Source organism: Streptopelia decaocto, assembly GCF_964273445.1.
Source record: "Streptopelia decaocto genome assembly, chromosome: Z".
NCBI lineage: Eukaryota > Metazoa > Chordata > Aves > Columbiformes > Columbidae > Streptopelia > Streptopelia decaocto.
The window spans coordinates 39,616,534-39,640,724 of NC_138657.1; the positions used below are offsets into that span (position 1 = coordinate 39,616,534).

At 42.1% G+C, this 24,191-nt stretch overlaps 1 protein-coding gene across 3 annotated transcripts in view; it reads left to right on the forward strand.

The window, feature by feature from the left end:
* The window catches only part of NRG1 (neuregulin 1), a gene marked incomplete at both ends in the record, with an annotated part of 174,649 nt that extends 159,138 nt beyond the window's left edge, over nucleotides 1–15,511 (forward strand). For 2 of the 3 annotated variants that reach the window (XM_082075415.1, XM_082075414.1), the window contains 5 exons: nucleotides 4,006–4,108; nucleotides 7,355–7,481; nucleotides 8,953–9,083; nucleotides 9,624–9,827; nucleotides 13,902–15,511. In XM_082075415.1, the coding sequence (XP_081931541.1) occupies nucleotides 4,006–4,108; nucleotides 7,355–7,481; nucleotides 8,953–9,083; nucleotides 9,624–9,827; nucleotides 13,902–14,553 (1,217 nt within the window). Of the gene's footprint in view, nucleotides 1–4,005; nucleotides 4,109–7,354; nucleotides 7,482–8,952; nucleotides 9,084–9,623; nucleotides 9,832–13,901 lie in introns of those variants that run through there. The other variant, XM_082075413.1, reaches the window with a different exon arrangement.
* Between the last annotated feature and the right edge of the window lie 8,680 nt (nucleotides 15,512–24,191).

Genomic DNA, 24,191 nt, shown 5'->3' on the forward strand with positions numbered 1-24,191 from the left:
CATCTATATTTATTTCTAGGTCTGTAAATTAGAAGTGAACTGAAAGTTATTTGGGAACTTCACTAGAGATTCAAGTCAGCAAATATATTCAGTATTTCTAATATAAATCTTATATTGCACCCAACCAAGAACTTTGGCAGCGGGTGCTATTTTTACATTTCAGCTTAAATATAATAGAAATAGATAAATCCTCTTCATGAATAGACTGTACTTATCTGATTAACATTTAGTAATCAGGGGTACAAATAATGCCTCTCTTGAACAGGCTAACTTGTAATTCAGGTCAGGTTTAGTTTGGAATCTCCTAGAATTGTCAGCAAACGAGAAGGACCGGCCAGTGATCCATTCCACACACATTCATGTTCTTATTAAAAATGCCCCACAAAATGCTGTTAGTTTAAGCTGTGAACTGTGTAAAACCTATTTATTACAAGTCCAAATTTTAAAAAATCTCTCACAGCCCAGCTTATTGTTATTAGTATTATCACAAGAAAATACTAATTCTAACTCATAAGTATCAGATTGTAGTAGAAGATGTATGGCTACATGAACATATAAGGAATTAAATTAAAATCCTTTAAAAAACTGACTTGTGAATTTTGCTTTATATATGAAATTACACCAGTGGGACCACCTCTTGGAATGAAATTCTTTTAAAAATCTCCAGGGACCTGTAAGAAGAAAAACTTTAAAACAGAGCAAATTTAAGACCATATATATCATAAGTTATGTATAAATTAGGGTGATATGAAATCAGTTACGTAATGTACATGTTCGAAAGACTGCACATAGAGGGATTTAGTATCTTGACTTAAGTCTCAGGTTGATTTGATTTTCCTACATTCTGCGGGGAGGGGGGAATGTATTCAAATTATTTTTGATACTTAATAGCCTAAAACCTTTTCTAAATTCTCACTGCACATACACTTGTCCATGGGCTTTTCCCGAAGGTTGCTGTTAATTTTTTTCAAGGTATTTTGATGAGCATGGCAAACAGCACATGTTATTTGGCTAGACATCATTAACTGCCTCTGTAAATGTTAACACTGGTCAGAGGGAGAAGGCGGTATAACCTGGGGTGTGAGGCGGTATAACCGCAAGCACCTCACAGGTGTTTGGTCCCTGCTACACAAAACTCTTCTGGCCATAAACAGAGAGGCTGAGGCTCGTCCTTGAGGCACCACGCTGCCTGCAGAGCTGTGGCCAGGATCCCTGTCCCACCCCAGTTACCAGCATCCCCTGCTACCTACAGGACACCCAAGCTATTCCAGACTCGAGACCCTGTCAGCCGGGAGCACTGGCAGGTTTACATGGGAGCTTGCTGAATTTCTGGGCAAGACCTGCCCCAGACACATGTACCTTCCCACGCAGCCATTACCCACATGCTTGAGGGAGGGCATGCCTGCACTTCCATTCATGCACACCACATCAAGCTGGATCATCCTAAGGGTGCAGGAAAGAATTTAGACAATGAAAGCAGACCCAAGGTTTACCTCTCCATGCCCTTCAAGACCTACAGTCCCAGCAGACATGGCAGTATGAGGAGACTGCACCCACAGCCCTGCTCCCTCACTGCATCTCTCTCCTCTGCAGTGGGTGAGGACCCAGGATCATCCAACATACAAGCAAAGAGCCTTAACCCACTGACAGCCTTAGCAAGGCCATCAGCCTGGCTCATTCGCAACAGCCTCAGCCTGGAGTAAACTTCTTAGAATGAGTGCAACATTTCCCTGAAAATTGACAACCAAGCGGAGTTTCTACTCTTAATCAATCTTATTCCACCTCTCCCTTCCCCTTCAAGAAAAGTGGCTTGATATGTCCTTTTCATTTTGCTTTCACAAGCCAACAAAGCAAACAAACCAACCAAAAAAAAAAAAAAAAAAAAAAGGAATATTTCAAAGCATTTCAAATTTGCCCTTAAATTGCTTAGTGCAAGTCTCCCAACTCCTGTGACATCCTCATAATACACCTTTTCCATGGCTAACTAATAAGCGCTTTCAGAAGGGGCAAAAAAAGGAAGGGGATCAAGTGCCACTAACTAGCCTAGGCGAGGAGTTATGCTGTATGACAAATCCCTTCACACTCTGCTTCAGCCTTCTTTTTTGTCCCCAAGCATTTCTCCACTCTGCTTTTTCCAGTATCAAGCATGCTATGCGAGGCCTGCAGTTGACTTCTTAACCCTTTAACCTTGTCTTTCCCTATATTTCACCTTCCTCTTTTTCTCTTTGTCCTCGTTTGGTTTGGACTTTCAGCCCTTTCTTCCTTCTGTCTTTTGACTTTCTGTTCTTGGAGTTATATTTTTGTTTTCTTTAATACGTTTTTGCAGCATTCTAGTTTTACCAAACTCACTTTCTCCCTCACCTCTCCCCCCTTGTTAATAATCAGTGCTATTAATTTTATCTGACAGTGCTCATGACCTGTTTGCTGGTGTTTTGATTTACAGTGGTTTGGCTTGTAGAACGAATTAGTTCCATGGTAAGGTGCATTGTATCAGAGAAATAAAGATTTCTTTTTGCTTTGTGGTTTGTTGCACAGAATATTTGGCATTTGCCCACAGCAACTTTAAAACTAGACTAGATAAGCCCAGGAAACACACTGGAGGAATGACTGCTCCCTCTGTCCTAGGGAGTATTTTCTCCTCAACTGGCACAGCGTTTATGACACCACATAATTTAAGTGCCTGAGCTTGGACAGGGACTCATGGCACATGTGAGGGACCATTGTGCATCTCTATACCTCCTGGTGAATTGCCCCACAGATCTTTTATGTTCATACAAGTCCCTTCCAACAGGGATAATGCTAGCATTTATTCCAAAGATAGTGCTGAACTGTGCAGCTTTAATTCATCCATTTATTTTTAATCACCTGCTGGTATTCCGACTGTGGTCAATAATACAGTTTGACCTAAGGCCACCTTCTGGTCTGGATCCTCCATGGCAAGTTTTCTGGACTGTCTGCTTAATCAAAAATAAGACTTGATAAAACCTAGGTAACCATTTTTGTCCTAAAAGCAGGAATACAGATCCACGTCCATAAAGCGTCAACGGAGAACACACCTCCGTTTCAGTGCTTGTTACATAATGTTTCCCCAGCACAGCATGCAGCGATGCTCTCTGCCAGCCATGAGCAAGGCTAGAATGCATGGGTAGCTCCAACACAAATGTCACCAGTGCTGCTAGTATCTTTTTAATAGTGAAATATCTCTGAGGAATGAGATCAGTAATAAATTGTCATCACTGAGCAAGCTGCCACTCTAGATAGAGCAGTTGCTTTGTTGGACACAAAGAGATACAAGTAGAAACCCACCATTTCTCTGATACAAGACACTGATGGTTGTTGATATTGCTGTGTTTTTGGAGGAGTACTGAGGAAAGAGCCCAACTTATGATCAGAGCTCAAAACCTGTCTTAATTTCCATTGGAGATATAATTACAAGCCAAGCTCTTGTCTCAAATGTAGAATGATATTTTGAAATCTACCCTGTAAAGACAACTGAGATATAAATTGACATGGGGGCAGAGGGGCATTGGATATGATAACAAACCAAAAAAAAAAGGTTTCTCTCAAGTACCCTAAAATTGGCCTTCACTCAAGCTGTCTTTGCAGAGTAAAACTTCCAAAGCATTTGCAAATTCATTTTATTATCTTAGTGCATTGCTTTTTTATTTCCAGAAAATGCTGAGTGTTTGTCAATTGTGGAGTTGTTTCTCAGATATATTATCCTTGTTGATTTAAACAAAAACAAACAAACAAACAACAAAACAAAACCCGTTTTCTTTTGACTGTAATTGTACATATGACTGCTCATCCCCAGTACTATGTTAAGAGCTTATGGTGTAGTCCTGTTCTCCTTGCATAATAATGAGTCTGCCTGAAGCGTGGTGACTGTTTCAGTGTGGCTGTGTGAATCTGTGCAGTGGTTTGTAGCATGCCAGCTGTTGACTGTGTGCTCCTTGCCTAGCCATCCTTCATGTTGTGACCTTCTCTGTTTTTATCCCTTTTTAGAAGCTGAGGAACTGTACCAGAAACGGGTGCTGACCATAACTGGCATTTGCATTGCTCTTCTAGTAGTTGGCATCATGTGTGTGGTGGCCTACTGCAAAACCAAGTAAACTTTTTTTTTTTTTTTTTTTTAATATCTGTGGTTGTTGATCAGGGCCTTCCTAGTTGACTTTAGCTTCTACTCCTCTGAGCATAAGGTTGTATCTGGGTTTCTCCAAAGCTGAGCTGAAGAGACAAACCTGTGGCCAGGGTGCTCTAGTCCAAGCCAGATGGGTGCTGGTCTCCAAGTTCTTCAGCAGTACAAAAATAAGACCAGTATCTGAAAGGTTTCTCACCCTTCAAATATGACTTCAGTGAATTTCACTGACTTTAAATTCCTAGTCTATCACCCATTCCAGCTGGTTTCCGCAGCTGGAAAGGAACAAACCCAAATACTGAAATCATGTCGCTCTCCAGCAATAAGTTTTACACATCAGCCTAGTTTGTTTCTACTTGAGGTAAGATTAACGGTGCTAGAAGTTACTAAACACTAAAGGCCAAAGAACTGAACATCAAAGTGCTCCCAATGCAAAACTAGATACTTAAATGCATTCTGTGAGTCTGTCACTTGCCGTGGGCAACTCTCAAACACGCATGAGGCACTCTGGACCATAAATTACACTGAAAATCAGCAGGATTTGTGCTGCCAAAACTTCTGACTGCTCTTAAAAATCTCTTCACCAAAACACAGAAAACGCTTATCATAAATCTTCCACATTTGCATAAACCTGATTTACTGCTACAGGGCCTGATTGACAGTTGGGTTGTTGTTTTTCCTTATAAGCCCCACCAGTAATGGATGTGTTAAAAGGGAGGGAGAAGGGGAATAATTTGCCTCCCTCAGTGAGAGTCCAGCCACACACATGTGCTGCTTCTACCCACAACCTTGTGGTCAGTGGGGAACAACTGAAACAGCAATAAAGAATCAGATCAATTACTGCTTTTAGAAATGGTAACTAGCAAGCCAGGGCAGATTAATATCTTTCATAGTCCAAAGTTTGTTGAAATAAGCCAAGACACTCCCATTAATTTCAATAAATATTTAATCAGGGTCCTGAAGTATAGTTTCCTATATAAAGAGCCTCAAAATCTATCAGGGGTCTGTATGCTTTGTCACAATTTGTCCCAGACATCAGCAATCACTGCCAGCCAAAAGTGAAATGTTTTCAAACACAGCTGATCAGAGCAAAATTGAGCTGCCAGTTCATGGCCCTCCAAATGCTGCAGTGATGCCAGACTGCTATCTCTGAGATGTTCCCCGCATACTCTTTCCTCCTAACAGGAGAAAACCTGGAAACCAGGGGAAATCCTGGAGTGACATTAGGAAAACACACTAAATAAAATGCAATGGCTTAGATCTTGTTGATCTCCTTGCAAGAGATACTGCTGTTCAAATGCTAAGGCATCTTGCAACACTAAGTCTTAATTCAGAGGTGCTTATTTGCAACTCTTTTATGTTAATGGAAAAGCTTCTCAGAATAGATGAAGTACACATTAGCTTTCCCATTATTCTTTTTCTCCATTTTCTAGAGTAATTTCTTTTTTTTAGTTGGTGTTCTTTCACTAGAGGACAAATGGCACAAATGGAAGCATGAACAATGCAAATACATTGATGACCGAAGGTGGGAAGTAATGTAGTTTCCTAGGGACAGATTCCTGAGAAGTATGTGCCAGGATCTCAGACCCACAGATGATGAACTCAAACTCCCTCTAGAAACCACCTTCTCAACCATGTCAGGGACCTTGGGTTGCCCTCATCTCCAAAGGTCTCCAAAGTCTCATGAAGAGGTGCTGTGAAATCAAGTAAAACCCTTGTCTGTGTGGATTCTCAGGCCAGGCAGGTCTTTGGGTAGCTGCTCGCACTGCACTCTCCATCCACTTTTACCACTTGTGTGTCTTAAGATGATGCCTGGTTATCCTCCAAACACCAAGCCATGTCTGCTTATACCATTCACGTGGAGTGACATAAATTAAACATCTTCCACTATCCAGGCACATACACACAGAGAAAATATGTAAAATGCTGTGTGTCATATTTTCTTTGTCTTTAAGCTTTCGTAGTTATGAAGCTTCAACATATTTATTGTTTTCCTTCCCCTCTGCTTTTTGGAAAGCTTGAAACAGTCCTGCTGAGTTCAAAACAGCATTGAAAGTTATTATATCTTATACTGTCGTACCCTGTCAAAACTATCTGCACTTTTGCATACGGCTTAGGGAACTGTGTGTATTTTAGCTCTTGCTACAGCCAAGTTCATAAGCACTCAGCAGTGCATTGCAACCTGTATCCTCCCTTCATCTCCCAGGATTCTGTGGCAGGATGGTGGAAGTTCTCCAGTATAATCAGACAAAACTGGGGAATATTGATAAATTAAGTCTGAAATCGAATAGCTCTTTTCCCAGTTATTTATTTTGGTGTTCTATATAGTGCATTTTGCATGGCCTTCACAGTGCTAGGTTTTACTGTGCTGCAAGTTTTGTTATGGATAGCTTGTAATGATCTCCTGAAAAGTTATCTTGTGGAGAGCTGAAAGGATTAGCAACTGGGGAATGAGCAGCTGAGAACAGGGCACAGCAGAAGCATCCAAGTCAACCAAAGACCATGCCATTATTGCATGTCACTGATGGATGGTTCTAACGAATGCATTAGCAGCCCTGGCACCCAGCCGGTTATCAGAGTTAATCTTACGTTACTGTAACAAAACCTTCAAGAGCTGCCAGGATGGCTGCAGGCTCAGGCATACCTCATACACTCACTTCCTCTGCACCCTTCACTTCTTTAACACATTGATGTATTTGGAGTGCACTGTTGAGGCATGGGACAAATCCCATTAAAAAGAAGTGCAGCTGAAATATCACAATGGTGGCAAAAAAGCCCTGAGGCAAAGCCAGCTGGGCTCCCTGTGGTGAATCAAGAAGTGTAACCTGGTGGGCTGTCAGAAACGTGGCTGTGGCCATGGTGGGGATGGCAAGGTGTCAGAGTTAAAATCTCCTCCCTTCTGAGTGCAGAAAACATCTCCTCCTAAGAGAGAGCGTGGCTTAGAAAAGCCTTCACTCTTCCTCACACTTTTTCCCATCCCTCTATGGCCTGCTGACTCCTGGCAGAGTTCCCATACATCCTTCCCCCTCTGCAGGTCCCCACAGCTCCAGCTGCAATTAGACCTGCAGTCTTCAGAGTTACTCTGAGATCTTGCAGTGGCAGGGAAAGTGCTGGCAAAAAAGAAAGTAATGTTATGCTATTATCATCATCAACATGCTGAAAGGTGCAGCTGCTTTCACTTTGTCTTTTGAAATTGTTTCTATGTTTCACGCACAGGAAGCAGAGGAAAAAGTTGCATGATCGCCTTCGGCAGAGCCTGCGCTCGGAAAGGAACAATGTGATGAACATGGCCAATGGGCCGCACCAGCATAACCCGCCGCCAGATAATGTCCAGCTGGTGAATGTAGGTTTTACTACCCGCGTTTCAGCCTAGGCTGACAGTGACACAGCAAAGTTCACCCAAGGCTTTTAAACTCCTACGTGCTGCAGGCTAGTGACTGAATTCTTTTGGCTTTCTCCACCCAGAAACACTTAGCAGCTTCACAAAAAATATGCAGTAAAATGAGATACGTTTCTGCAGATGACCAGTTTACTGAGGCATGCCTCAATGCTGCAGCTGTGCCTGTGGATCTAGGACACCAAAAGCAAGAAAAACACCTAAGAAAATATACTAACAGCTCTACAGCAGGGTTAAGTGCTGTAGGGATCAATTTCTTCAAACACTGTCTTGCTCTTCCTACTGCCCTTGGCCTGACAGTTGGTGAGTAGGGACAACTCCCTCTAATTGGGAATGTGACATCATGAACTCAGGTTTAAAAGTCTGAATGAAGATCTCACCTAGACAGTAGGAGTGGCTGAGGAGATGGGACTGTGGCAGATACTCCACCAGCATCCTCCAGCCATTTTTCAGACCAGAGCAGAGCAGAGACTTACTCTTCAACTAACCCCTTGGCCGAGGCCCTTGGTCTCAGAGGCCAGTACTCATGCTGCCTGCAGCTGCTTCCACCTCTCCTCCCTTTCCTGGGGACACCTGATGCCCAGAGCAAACATCAGCTTCCCACCACCTTGAGCCATCCCCACTCTCCTGCACCACCATCACTGTACATATTCATGACAGTTCCTTGCTGGAGTGAGCCCTGGCTCTGCTAAGTCAATGGCAGCACTCCCACTGACCTTGGTTATGGCTGTGACACCTTTCCACAGGAGCTCAGCTTTCAATATCTCCCCTAAAAAGACCTAAATCCCCTTTAAGAGAGGGGAAACCAGGATTCCCCACTGAGGAAAACAGATACTTCTACCAGCAACAGCACTGCAGAGGCTCCAGAGGAAAGCAATCTGGGAGGCTGGGCACTGCACACCTCCAGCCCCATCTCAGATGGCTTTGGCCAATTCTGCAGATCATTCCCTGACTTGGTGCTACATCCGTGGGCACTGAAAGTAGCCCTTTCCTGCCCAGATTCTTATCCTGCAATGAAAAATTGCTACTGCTAACTAGTCCTGTCTTCTCCATCAGAGAATAGTGAGTTTGGTGTATCCAGTAGTAAAGGAGGGGTTGACTTTCCAGATCTCTGTCCTCAAAGACTCATTCCCTTGTTAAATTTTTATGTTGTTTATAGCCTGATTAGGATGCAGAGCTTTACTGATCTCCTCATTTGTTTCCTCCTACTTTGAGTTTACATAGGGTATCTATGCAGAGGTGTACATAAAGGTGCTCTAGTGTGTCAGTTTCTGCCTGTATTTAACTGATGAAGTTTGTGCTTGGGCACATGTAAAAAACTGCAACTGTGGGGTAAGGGGGAGTGATTGGAAATTATGTCTGCAAGTGTGCTGTGAATTACAGTTTGTAAACCTGAGGTTTATCTGTTTTTTTTCAGCAGTACATTTCAAAAAACGTAATCTCCAGCGAGCATGTCATCGAGCGAGAAACTGAGACGTCATTTTCTACAAGTCACTACACTTCAACAACACATCACTCCGTGACAGTCACCCGGACACCCAGCCACAGGTACTGGAGGGGGAAGACAAACAGTACCTGTAATATCTGATATGTTGCTCTTGCAAAACTGAAAAGAAGTGTAAAAAAAAAAAAAAAGAAAAAAAGAAAAAAAAAAAGAAAAAAAAAAGGAGAAAAATCTGTGCAGCCTTCATATTGTTTTCATTTTAACACTGACAATATTTGATGTCATGTCACCTAACTAATTATTTTTCCAAGGATTTACAAAGAGCTTTATTGACTGAATGACATTCCAATATTGTTACAGTGAATTTTAATATATGGAAATTGCTCAATCAGTGACAGTTGTGGTGACTGGAAAGCCCTTCTTCCCTCTCCTTTTATCCACATATGCAAAATTGTCATGATGCATGTGGATTCATGTAATTCACAAAATTCTGAAGGCCCAGTTACCAACCTGACAGTTATGCTGCACATCCTGAGCAACAAGGGAGCCGTTTCTTTCCCTGGCTAAACTTCTGCTCACCTGTATTTGCACCTGAAGCACCCTCTCACACTTCCTTGTCTTCTTTCCTGGTTGCTGCTCTCCAGCTGGAGTAATGGCCAGACTGAAAGCATCCTCTCTGAAAGCCACTCAGTACTTGTCAGCTCCTCTGTGGAGAACAGCAGGCACACCAGCCCAGCGGGGCCCCGCGGCCGCCTCAATGGCATCAGTGGGCCACGGGAAGGCAACAGCTTCCTCCAGCATGCAAGAGAGACACCTGACTCCTACCGAGACTCTCCTCACAGTGAAAGGTAGGACATACCATCTCATTGCTTTCAGCTGGCAAGTCCTGGTGTTCCCAGACAGTTTCAAAGCTTGGGAGCACAGGAGAAAACCCAACAGTGCAGCTTTTCATCTAGGCCATGCACCTCCTCGTTTTTAAAGGTGGAGAGCTTGGTTGTGGTTCAAAGTCTACCAAAAGTATTTCTTCCCTTCTTGCCTCTGCTGGATTTATTCCTGACAGCCAGCAGTTCACATTTGGATAAGCTCCACGGAAGTAATTTTTCAGTAATTTTCATTTACAGTAAAAACAGTTCTTTGCCTAATTATCAGTTTCTTAGAAGAAGAAGTGAGAAAACTGAGGGATTTTGTGAGACACAAAAGGTGGGGAGAACGCAATGTACTGATCCATAGGAGGAAAACACTAAGGACTCCTAAGCAGTATAGGAATTCTGCCAACACTTACTTTCTGGGAGATTCCAGTTTCTAAACCCATTATCTTCTTCAAAAATTCCCCTTGACCCTTTATTAAGTAAAAGCAAGGAACACAAAGTTCAAACCAGAAGAGCCCAGTTCATTATTAAATCAGGCATAGTTAGAAATAAAGCTGGCCAGGAGATTTCCGACAAAACGCTTTTTTCTCTGGTTCATCAGTACCTAAGGTCTGCCTTGAAGTGCATCAGTTGCATGAAAACTTTTACTGAAAATTGTATTTTCAACTTGACGCTAGGATTTTATCTCAAGAGCATGGGTTGGCCCCAGAGTAACAAAAAAAAAAAAAAAAAACCACGAGAAGACACAAGACATGTAAACAGAGGTTTGCTCCCAACAATCAGAGGCAGAAGAAATGGGAAACAAAGGATTACCAGAACAATTTATGAGCATTGTGAAATCAGGAGGGATTTGATCCCATGGGATGTCCGTGATGTCAAAAATGCAGCCAGGCAATCCCCAAGGAGACCGAGTTATGTAGGAGACAAATTGTGGTTTCCAGAAAAATGAATGTGCAAGTACAGCAAAAGCCATTTCTGTGGTACTCCCTCTGTTACACAAAGAACAACTGCTTAGCAGTGGGATAAGGCACCACAGCTGAAGGGTGTCTGAATGAGGCCTGTAGGACCACTAAAGATAGTGAACTGGCTCTCTCCTTATAACAAAGTTAACTGTTATTTACCGTGGAATTTAATTTCAAGATGCGTGGCACACATGACATAAACAGCCATGGCCCCAATCCAGCAGAGCATTTCAGCAAGATTAACTTTTAATTGTGCAAGTGACCCTATTGAAGTCAGCAAGATTACTTACACAGGTAGAGTTCAGTGTGTGCTTAAGTGCTTGGCTGGACCAGAAACTATAGCAGTAAATACCACATCATCTCTTGCCTGGGAACCATACAGGACGCAGGGCCACATGCCTGCCAGTGGTGAGTATTACAGCTTAGTATGTTTGAGCATCTGCATGTGAAAAGTGAAGACCATTCGTGCTGTCCTCCTGCATTGCCTGGGACATACCCAGAGCATCATTCTGATATGAGCTGTTTAGATTTTAGGGCAGGGAGGAAAGGAGCACATGCCTTTCTGTTTCAGTGTGAAGACAGAATGCATTATGGCAACTTTTGTGTTTTCAGAAAATTATGCCAGAGGTGAAAAGTGGCATCATTTCTGTGATAATTCATCAGGCATTGATGGTCTAGTCTGTGCCTGAAGAACTGTGACTTTTGAATGCAGAAGTTAGTTCCCTGGGAATTAAACTAAGCCTCATCTACTTTTAGCAAGTAGGAAATACATGACAGATTATTTCTGAGATGAGTTGTGTGTGTGTGTGAATATAAGGGGGAAAATGGGAGTTATTTGCAACTAGAAATTACTCTGAAACATAAAGGAATGTACAAGCTTACAAATTACTTCCTGAAGCCATCCAATGTTGCTGTGCTGTCAATTGGTAGATCAAGGCTGTGCTCCCTTCACCCTCCAGGCCCCAACTATTTTACAATTTTGAAATGAAATAGAATAGACATCATGAGTTCTTTTGTGTTACCCCATCCCTTTGTTGGACCTCATACCCTGACACCTGTTTACACGAGCAGAGGACCCTAGCACCTATATTTTAGAAAGTCCCTATCTGTCTTACAGGAGAGAAAATAAAAAAACATCAACTCTGCATGAAAGACCAGACTACATTATGAAATTGGCAGCATGTAACTAGTTAATGCTTGTTGGCTGACCATGGATACACTCTGATCCCCTTTCACTGAGCCAGCACAGCTTAACTCTTGTTGGCCATGAAGATAAATCTATCACCTTTTAGCCTTCCTTTCAGGATGAGCTAGAGCTGCATCGTGGACAGCAGCTTGTTAGCACCGTCCCATTATGGTGTGGGAGAATTACACCAGAAATGTGTGAATGCACAACCACCAGTATGAGTAACTTGACAGTGATGGAAACATGCATAGTATGCTAACCACATTTAACTAACATAGTCCATTAACTGAACCAGTTTAGCTAAAATTCAGTGTGTCAAGAAGATGTATGTCCAGCACTGTACCAGCTAAGGAAGTAGAAAAGCTTCAGTTTTTCAGATAATGACTACTTAAAAATCTGAAAGGGATTAAAAGTTCACTCATGGAAGGAAAAATAAGGAATTACTTCATTTGTCCAATCCACAAACTTATTGATTGCCCTCTGCTCTCACGAGCAACTAACTTGGTTAATTCCCATGCATAACTCCAGCTTTATTTTTTTTTTCCTGTTCCTTGGTTGATGTAAATCAATGTGCCCCTACTGAAATCAGTCTACTCTACTACATGTCAGTTCAGGTTCTGCACTTTCTCTTTTATCAATAACTCTGTTTTAATCAAGTGTAATACATGCAATAGATTGGATGAGAAAGTTGGATTCAGATTTATTTTGGTAATTTCAGACTCAGATAAATAAATCACTAATGAAAAATTAAATAACTTCATCAATCATAGCCATATAATTTTTCTCAATGGGTCTGTGTAAGAGGTGGAGTTTAGAAAGATTTTAAGTTTGTACATAAATGAAATTCAGGCAGGTGAACTTAGGATGAGAACAAAACAAAGCCAAACTATGCAAAATGTCATGCTGGGCACTGTGCCTTAGATCAGGAGTTTTCAGTCAGTTCCTCACCTGGCATGAATCTTCATGACCCCATGGACCATTCTATGGAGCTCCACTGATTCAAACCAGCTGAGACTTTAATAATTTTTGTCCTCTTCCTTTGTGACAAGTTTTATACTGTCACCTGAGCTTTGTTTTCAGAAATCACCTTTGACCACTACCCTTCCTACAGAAACAAATTTTAATTAATTTAATTAATTACAGGGACAAATTTTGCAGAGCCATCAGGAACACTAGGCCAGACAGTCCTCTCTGTCAGCATTTGTTCCTACTCAAGGACCAATAATGTTCCATGTTTCTTTGTAGATAAACCCACCAGCCAGTGTAACTAGCACCCCAGGAGTGGAGCAGCACAAAGCTGCTGTGTTGGTGCTGCAAATCCTCCTGTGACTACCCCCAGTGATTAAAGTTAGAAGAATCTGGCTCCAGATTTTGTCCAAATTTTGCTTTCCGCCTTAACCTGAGACACTGATTGCCAGAAAAGGGTGAATCCCCAAGAGGTCCGTCCCTCAGTTCCCTTCCTTTCTCTCCTCCTGTCTGTTTCCATGCACCCTAGGTTCTGGTCAAATCCTGCCAGAAGTGCAGCAACCATTTTCCTTTTAAGACAACACTTAAAATGCATTTTGTTTCTGGCAGTCTCTGAATCTCATTCCGGGATTCATTCCAGGAAGTTATTCTGGCAAATAAGTTGGAGCATCTCCATGGCTCTTCCAAGGCAAAACAGACCTGCAAGTTTTGCATATTCTTCCTGCTCTCAAACGCTTTTGCCCAAAGTCCCAGAAGTTAGTGATTTTGTAGGATTAATAGCAACAGGAAAGTGTGAAAAAGTGGAAAGTCTTCCCTGTATGAAGATGCTGGAGCTCTTAAAGGATTCGTGCCTTTTCCCTCCCAGTCCACATGAGCAGCTGTGTCCTCATGTCAACACCGCTTCTATGCTTGCAACTTTTTTGCATCTCTTTTCTTCAGGTATGTCTCAGCTATGACCACACCAGCTCGCATGTCACCTGTTGATTTCCACACTCCAACTTCTCCCAATTCTCCCCCCTCCAAAATGTCACCACTGGCTTCGAGCTTAACCATCTCCATCCCTTCGGTGGCGGTGAGTCCCTTCATAGAAGAGGAGCGACCACTGCTCCTGGTGACCCCACCACAGCTACGTGAGAAGTACAACCACCACCTTCAGCAGTTCAATTCTTTCCACCACAATGTCACTCATGAGACCAACAGCTTGCCACCTAGTCCTCTGCGGATAGTGGAAGATGAGGAGTATGAGACCACGCAGGAGTATGAACCAGCACAGGAGCCTCTAAAGAAACTCACCAACAGCCGGAGGGTCAAAAGAACAAAGCCCAATGGCCACATTTCCAGCAGGTTGGATGTGGACTCTGACACAAGTTCTGAGAGCAGCAGCTCTGAGACCGAAACTGAAGATGAAAGAATAGGCGAAGATACACCATTCCTGAGCATGCTGAACCCCGTAGCGACCAGTCTGGAGCCAGCTGCTGCCTACCGGCTGGCTGAAAGCAGGACTAACCCGGCGAATCGCTTCTCCACACCGGAAGAGTTGCAAGCAAGGTTGTCCAGTGTGATAGCTAACCAAGACCCTATTGCTGTATAAAACATAAAACACATAGATTCACATGTAAAACTTTATTTTATATAATGAAGTATTCCACCTTTAAATTAAACAATTTATTTTATTTTAGCAATTCCACTGATAGAAAAAAGCAGAAGGAAAAAAAAACTTTTATAGATTAAATATACGTATGTACAAATGTGTTATGTGCCATATGTAGCAATTTTTTACAGTATTTCAAAAATGGGGAAAGATATCAATGGTGCCTTTATGTTATGTTACGTTGAGAGCAAGTTTTGTACAGTTACAATGATTGCTGTCCCACTGTATTTTGCAAAACCTTCTAGCCCTCAGTTGTCCTGGCTTTTCTGTGCACTGCATTATAATGATTGGATGTATGATTTGCAAGAATTGCAGAAGTCCCCCTGGTCGCTTGTTGTAGAATCCCCAGATCAATAAGCCCTGTAATGGCACTCCCACCTTACCCACCCCACCAGAGAAAAATGGGGGGAAAAAAGAAAAAAGAAAAAAAAGGAAAAAAAAAAAAAAAAAAAAAAGAAAAAGAGAGAGAAAAAAATAGCCTAGGGGAAAAAAAAATATTCGATGAGAAGTTTCGTTTGCTTTCTGTACATGAAATGGGTTTTGTCTGCTCTCTGCCAGCCAAAATGTTTGCTTCATTGAGCACTGGGATAATAGTAGATCCAACAGCATGCTACTATTAATTACAGCAGGATAGCAACAGCAACAACAAAAAACCATCCTGCATTAAATAATGTTAGAAAAGAAAGTAATACTGTGATTTTAAACCAAATATATTATTAGTTAGAAGTAAGCTTGTAATCACTAGGAGCTGCCATTTCATTATTTTTCAGATATTAATTATTGTAATTATCCCTTGAAAATGGGTTTAAGTTAGCCGAGGCTTTGAACCCGCTACTAAAAAAAAAAAAAAAAAAAAATAAAAAAAAAAAAAAAAAGAAAAGGAAAAAAAAAACAAGCTTATATTAGTTGAAGTTAATGGGGCAAATATAATAGCAGATATCTGTAACTAAGCAAGGAAGAGATCTAGCTGGAAAGCGAATGCCACTAATAAAAGTGCAATCAGTTTTCACCTCTATTTCTTAATGCTGATTTCTAATAGATGATTTAGCTTTTTGTTTCCCTCAGTTTTTCCCCCTTTCTTCTCCTCATCAGAAAGAACCCTGACAAGCTTCTAGCAATACCGTTTTAGAGATGCTATTAGAGTAAGGGTTACTTTTGGACACAGAAACTGCTTTCAAGGAAGAAATTATTTACAGAATCATTGAAAAGTATAGGCAAGTAGGAAGGATATAGCGGAAATATGGAGTTCAGTTCTACTCAATCTTTATTGACTCCATTATTTGGGGTGAGAGAGGCAAGGCTGATGCAAATCTCATTTTTGAAGGCAAGTACACCATGTGGGTTACAGCCGTAGTGTGCATGTCTGTTTGATATCAGTGTTTATATAACCAGTGATGGCTATACTATACCAGTAATGAACAAGGATGCTGTCAGTGCTGGAGCGTCTGCACCCATTCAAGCAGAAGGTGTCAGTTTAGTCAGGGTCACTTTGCCTCTTCTCTTCTTTTGATTTTTGTTGTGTGTTCAGTTTGCACAGCATAGACTCAGGATTGATGTGGAAAACAAATGTTTTTCCTAGACTCTGGGGATTCTGAAAATGAGAACACATGTTCTACAGGTATTACTGGACTCTAAATAAGATACATGTCAAGAGAAAAAGAGTTTCAGCCAAACTATACTCATCCTTTGGACCATATCCTGGTCCAGTTAAATGAAGAGAAAAAAGTCAAGGAAATTTTGTGAGATGTAAACCCAAGAAACTCAAGTCTTGACTCAGTAAATTGTTCAAGCACATGCTTATGCTAATCACAGCAAAAGTTCTCTTCAGCATGTGCTAGACTCTTATTGACACATTCAACATATGCATAAAGTATGCACTTAAGAGTTTTGCTGAACAAGGTGTCCTATTGATTTGAGACCTGAAGCAAAGTCTAGTAAATGAAGCTGTTTATCAGGATGATGAAAATCAGTGAGTTGTTCATTGTATATATCAACCACATCACATTAGTAAGAACATGGGTAAGGCTACCTGACCACCAGATTCAGCAGAAAAAGAAAAATTTTTAGTACAGGAAGAAGGCAATGACAAAGTTGTACACTAGGATGTTGGTGGTAAAAGCCAAGGGATAGGAAACTAGCATAGCTTTGGGCTATGCAGTGGTTGAAATAGCACTGCTTATTTGAGAAGTCCATGGAAGAGGTGGCAAAGTTTGTCGAACACATATTGTCTGGACTTAAGTTCCCTTTGCTGTCTTTTCTCTAGCTGGCATGTACTTGAACACACTTTGCCTTTCCAGACCAAAACAAAAACTCTCTACAAATTCTAGATACCACACACTCATTTTCATCCCTTTAATCCCACCTGTTAATCTGCAATCTTATGCAGCAGAACATCCACCTTTGCAGTAGCTCTGCAAATCAGTACTACAGAGCCAGGTGGGTTTTCCTCATGCAGAGCACCAGATTCCAAACGATTTTCACTGTTGAGTTTCCAGAGGCACTTGAAAATCTGCCCTTTCAGTAAGATCCCTGATACTGCAAAGACCTTACAGAACAGACAAGGCAGAAAAAGGATGGCAGAGGAACAAGAGGTTTGCCCCAAAATCACCTATCTTAGTGGCAGAATAGAGATTATAACACAAATCTTCTTTAATCTCTTCCAGTACAGATCACCTACAAGGCCAGATCTCATTAGAGCATCTGTTATAGCCCAGGCAGATAGAACAGGATGGAAAGGGAACTTGCTTTGAAGTGGAATAAATTATTTGACTACTAACACTGTTGTTATAAAGAGCCAGTATAAAATGAAGGAGCAGTTGCATGCTTGGGAGCTGTACATGTGAGATTTATTCGGGGTAGGTCTAGGGGAAAATGTCACACCTCTTGTGCTACAGTGCTTCAAAGTGGTGTGTAGTCCCCGCTTCTCCTCCCCACCTGAGTACATACAGCAGTGTGTTATAGGGTAAGTATGAAATTAGGCTGGGGACTTCACATGGACCTAAGAACAAGAATATACAATTGGGGATATGGCTGCCTAAGCCCTTAGGTCTTTGGGAAGAACCCAGCCTTACAGCACAATTCATGCAACAGTGAGTTATGGGAGTTGCCCTGGCTTAGCACTCACAGAAGTGGGAGCAGGACACAGCCCCTCACCTCTGGACTGGCTTTTAGCATGCTGTGAGGGTGCTCCACGACAGTCAAGTCCATATCCTGAAGTTAGCAAGTCTACATGGCCACAGGTTCTGCTGGCAGACTGTAACCACCTCCTGCTGGCCAAGGGACTGGAGAATGCAACAGCATGGAGCAGAGTCAGCAAGTGCCTACGGGAAAGGCCAGCTCCCCTGTTGGGGATACTCACTTCATTACACGGACCTCTGAGCTAGGCAGTCCCAACACACTTGAGCCATCACTGTGTAACCCTTGCCAACTTTTGGCTGAAAGTCATGGCAAGGAGAAACATACTTTGAAGGGAGAAGAAATATTTCAGTGGGGGCAGAGTTGTTCAAATTGCCCTGTTTTCTTTATGTGTCATTTAACATGAGCCATGAGTTTTCCCCATGAATGCAGAAATTATTCCAGGATAAAAGGCTTCCTTCAGGGGTGTATAGCTGCAATATGTTGTGCACAACCTGGTACAGCCTCCCCGTTAAGGTGGTGTTAACCATTATAGCTCCACAGAGGTTCCCATGTAACAGAGGAAAACCCACCCTCTCCTCTTGGCTCAGCTATTCCCTTCCTCACTTGAGCCACCTCAACAACCCCAGGTTTAAGAGATCCATCACTGCCTTTATCAAGAAAACAGGAAAGCTCCTTCTCTTTCCAGTCCTCCAAAACAACAATGCTGCATCTCCCTGCTTCTCTCACACACATTGCAAGCAGTTTCCTGAGCATCCAGGATAGCAAACTTGTGTCCCCTCAAAGGACACACTTTTCAGCCTGTTGAACACTTCTTGGCCCTGCAGCATGGCTACTTACGATCAGCTGGGACTTACTTCTAGTAAGAAACAAAAAAAGCACCTATGAAATGCTGCAGAGAAGTGCAGAAAAAGAACATGGTCAATTATCGTAATTTGTAATTCTCTATTCTATTGTAAATACATCTTGTACATACATGGATGTTTTCATCCTTTAATGTCTTTATAGATCATGTGTTAAATGAGACTCTTAGTTTATTGTGTATCACTGTAAATAACGCAACGTCCTTTATTATTTATGCATAGGCATCTAACACGCAGAGAAAGTTATCCTCATACTATGTTAAGATATATGTCAAAAGTATGTTGCATTTTTCTTTTTGCTTTAAAAACTGTAATATATCCTCTTTTTCCCCTCTTTTCCTTAAAGAAAAAAAAAATGAATGCTAATTTATTGTTCAGGAGAGAAAGGGGATGTAACTGAAAGGCAAACTGTTCAAAGAACATGCTATGGAAGCCACAAGCTACTGATAAACTAAAGAATTTATTATCCCAAATACAGCAATAAGTAATTGTTGATTTATTAAGGTTTTGTTATTCATTTTCAGTAAAAGAGGTGCTGGATTAAATTGCTTATGTGTTCTACTGGCCCAGCTGCTCAGCAGACTGTGTCAGGTCACTAGTCACCATCTTTCTGGATCCAAATGTTGTTGTAAAGGTCTTGTCTGTCTTCATAGGCCACTGTCCCCTAAGTTTTCTGACTCACCCCTATGGAGGTCACTGGCAGACACTGTTGTTCCTAGGTACAATATTTTTAGTTTCGTAAATTTAATGTATTAGCTTTACCCTGACCGTTACCACTCAAGATGGATGGGGGGTGGGGGAGACGGGGCAGAAACGACATAGTCTTGGGGCTGCAAGAGCCTGCTCTACAGAAATGTCACCTCACTGCTCAGTGTCAGTCAATAAAGCAAATCTGATACTAGGAATTATTAGATGACATCACCATGCCACTGTATAAATTGATGATTTGTGCGCATCTTAAATACTATGAGGGTCCTGGTCTTTTTGTCTCAGAATAGAAAAAGCATAATGAGGAAGGATTTGGAGGGCAACACGGGTGAACAAATATCTGGAGCTGGTGAGGTCCAGGGTGCACTGAGTGGGCTGGGTCTCATTAGTCTGGAAGAAAGGACAGATGAGAGGAGATATCACAAAGGTCTATGGAAACATAATTATATTGCAGAGGGTAGGAAAGAACTCGCTATTCATTACCTCTTCCAATACAAGAAACTGAGTTGTCAATCAAAACTTCTGGGCAACATATTCAGAAAGATGTGGCTCCTGATGTGAGGTGTAGGGAACTTGGAGAACTCCTTGCTGCAAGAGGTTGTGGATCATAAAAGTTTCCATGGTTTCCGGGGGAGTCCAGATCTTAGACAGTAATCTAATGAGAATTACTAAATCCATGGAAACTACATCAGATGTGGGAAATATTGTAGAAATATTGTGTATTCATGCCCTATTCTTACCCTTTTCCACCTATCTGCCACTCTTGGAGAGGGAGCAGGGCAGGTATCTGATCTGGCTGTCCTTACATAACATTAGTATGTAAAGTCATTTGCTAAGCATTAAATAAGAGAAGGAAAGCTAGGAGTGGGAAAAGGACATAGGAATGGAGCAAAGACATCATGGATGTGTTTCACATCCATTTGTTCCCATGCCTGGTGGAAACATGTAGGTCAGATTCTTTCCACCTACCTATAGGTACTGAATGAGATGCCAAACTGAGGAGGAATGGAGGAACGGAGAAACAGAGAGAGGGTGAAAAGGAGGAAAGAAGGGGATGGGAGGGACAGTCATGGGTTCTCTGTCACCCTCCCTCCCCCATTCTCAACACAGAGGGTGAAGATCTGGAGGGCCAGTCAGATCTTAGGACAGCTTCACTTCCCCTCTGACAACTTCCCTGTCTTGCATGTAGAAGAATCCTGTAGCTGGGAGTTTGAGTGGCTCAGGCTATTTGCCTCACCTGAATGTTTTAGTTGGGTTGTCACCCCAGGGGAAGCCCAAGCCAACATTCCATTGCACTGTACTACTACTGAGGAAAGGAAGATGCTCCTTTTATCTTCCATTGCAGGCTGTTGAAATAGCAACGGGTTGCTCTGAGAAGCCAGTCTCCTTCTCAGACACCTCCAGTGGCCTTTCTTGTGTGTGAGAGGAAGATAGAGGACTTCTGAAGCAATTAAGTACCATAAGAACCACTCAGAGTGAACAGGACTAAGGACCTCACATCACATTTGACACAGACCAGAGTGCTTTAGGGAACACATCTTTATGTGTCTCAAATTGCTGTCCTTGCAAAAATATTGTTTGTCACTCCATGCTGTCTTTATCCTACTGTCTGTCTCTGCCAAGCTCCTGCCTCTGCATTTCTCCACAAGGTCTGGGAGTAGATGGTCTCATGGAACACTACAGGGAAAGGAAGCACACCTTTCTGCACACATTTCTGCAGCCCACAGCTGAGTATGCTCTTAGCATGCCGACTCCATCCAATTATGAGCACATGATTTGGATTACACCTTCCCCAAGTTAGTTCTCTTTATCTCAGCTACAGCTGATGGAAAGAAAACTGTATCAATTGCCTCAAGATGTTGCAGCTAGCACTGATGATTAACCTCTGCAGCCCACGCAAAGCAACATGGACTGCGCTCAGGTTATGAGCCTGAGAACTCTTTAGTGACAACAAATTCTTAACAATGGCAACAGGAGCCTTTCAGGGCTAAATCTCATTTTATCATTCAGAAAAAAAAACAGAGAGCCTTGGAGATTTTTGATACCAGATTGTTCCTTTCACCTGATGCTGTGACCTCCTTCTGGAGTCATTTCAAAGTAGACCTTATTAGAAAAGTTCTACTGATTACAAAACTGTTCCCCATGTCTTCAGACTAAGTGTGGCAGGACAAAAGTCACAAATCACTATTACGTTCCTGATGTCCCCATTTTCACCCATCAAGACAAGGACTTGAGGAAAGTTCCACATCTCCCAAACTATTCTGTGATCAGGGGCCCATGTGGATCTAGGAACACTGTCAATGGAGTTGAGGACAGTATGGCTCTCCCCACAGGGGGATATTTAGAGCTCTGCACTTTCTAAGCGTTGCACAGATTGTCTAAGCCTGAGACAAAGTCATCAGTATGAACAGAATGAATTCCACTTGAAAGCTAGCCCTCATTTTCCAAGACATTAAGTGCAGGATGTAACCTAACTGCAGGAGGTGACCTCGCACCAGCTTTAGTTGGGAGCTGAACTTTTAACATAAATGGCAGGAGCTGAGGCTTTCATTTTGTTTCTTCCCATTGGGGACAGCAAGAGATTTCCCTGCACTGGATGTGATGCCCTGGAAACTCAGAAGAGAGGCATCCTAGCAGCAGTGCTTAGAAACCACCGGAAGCAAGGCCACCTCTTCTGATGACAGCAACAGAGGAGATGATAAGGGAGTCATTGCAAGGTTACATGCCCATCAATTGGTAGAGAGTTCAGTGATTGTTAACAACTGATTAAATCATTACTCTGGTAATGGCCAATTTGGAATCAAGCTTCAGAAGCCAAATATTGTGTGGGAAGTATTTCAACTTACCCTACACATCACTAGAGATAATTGGGTTGTGTGTTCACTATGTCTACACACATACAGTCTCCCAATTTGTAGTTAATGATTTCCTGATGTTCAGTGTGCACTCAGTGGCAGGAAAAGAAAAATGCCTCAACAAGGCCACTCAGCAGCTGCAAAATTGGCTGCATCCAAGAGGAAACACCTTTTGAACAGAAGAGAGGAAAAAATAAGTGTGGTATTTGACCTGTATGGCTGTGAAGAGATGGAATGTTTCTTGCTTCACCAGTTGGACAGGCTGGATCACAGTTTGCAGACAAGCCTTTGCAGTGCCCAACTGAGAAAGGACTGTCAAGGTGGAGGACTGAAGGGACTGAAAATAGGGTCAAGAGTAGCAGTGTGTCTGTTGTCATTTGATTGAAATAACCCTAGACACAACAGGTTGATCCCAAACAGAAAGTAGGTTGCTGAAGATGTCCAAGCTACAGGTCAGATACCTGTTTCTACAGCATCATTACTGGAAAAAAGCAATGGGAACTACTAAGGCTGTGAAAGCAGTAATCCAAAAGTATAGGAAATAAAGGCCACTCACATGAATACCACAGTATAAATTCAGGAACCTGCAATTCAGCATCCAGGTTTAAAATCATAATCTAGTAAAAGCTCTAGAAAACAAAATAATACCATCCCAGTGATACAGAAACCATTTTAATAATTTTTAAAAGCCCTGTAATACTGATTTCTTACCATCTGCACACACCATCTTACAATATGCAACCAAAACATGGAATATTTATCTGATGGTTAATGATAAAGAAATAAAGCTCTAAGTAATAAAACTCAAAAGAAGAACTGGCAGACCACAGCTATCTTGTGTCTAGTTTATGATTAGTGGCTCAGTTGTCATGGTACTAAATCATGCATTCTGGGTCATATCAATGATATAACAGACAGGGACTCTAATGCTTTAGTCCCTATTACTTTTATTTCCAAGTGCCGAATTCCTTCAAACAGAGCTTACATGGCCTGTTACAAACAGCTTTACCAAATCCAAACAAGAAATTATAATTACTGAAGTCCAGGTAACAGATTAGAGGTCCGGGTAACCTGAGTCCAGGTAATAGGATTGTCTTCGCAGTAATTGTGTCTTCAGCTCTTTCCTTTATTTGGCTGCCCCATATAGTCCAAAGTTAATCTGAATATTTCTGTGCCTCTCATAATTAACTAAAATTGCCGTTCTAGGACTTCAGATGTGTAAATCATGTAAACTTCACTGGCTACCTTACAGCTTCATTTGACTGACAAATGCTTTGCTGGCTCACCAATAGAATAGCTCTCAGCTTGGTCTCTAGGTGGCTGCAATAGGTTCTCAGCTGCAGGAGAACAGCATGCTTCCTGCTCCTTCTTTGGTGTCTGTTTCACCAGGATCACATCATCAACATCAGCATGTAGTTTCAGGATGTTCCTTGGAAATATTTTTGGTTTAATATCTAAAAGGGCTGAGTTTGTCTGTTTCCTAACACCTTCCCACATGCATGCATCACACCTTTCAGATTTAAGGAAATGGTAAGAGCTTTTGAGGGGGAGCAGAACAAAGGGGATGCTATGAGGTTCTGTCTCAGGAGCAAAAGATAAACAGCTTTCCAATTGAGCCCATATTTACTTTTGTTACACTCAACAAGCTGTTACTCATAACAAACCAAGGTCATGGGAAATGTGCCATACTATCCGAGGAATATGGGGATGCTAAACTTCAGAACAGAAGCTCAAACCCCTTGCCGTTAAGGAGTGGCATCCAGAGACCTGGCCAACCTGATAGCTCCAAAAGTATTCAGAGAATTGCTCTAATAAGGTGGCCATCTGAGCGCACTGTGGTACATCATGCCCTAGGCATGTGTGGAGGTTTCAAATGTTAGACATTCTTGGCTGCAACTTGCTTTCACTGATGCTAAGTGCTCACAGACTGGCAGGTAAGCCCTTTGGCTTGGAGACACCTATACAAGGCCTTCTTCCTAAAGCTGGTGAGGAGACCCAGGAACCCAGCAGTGCTCCT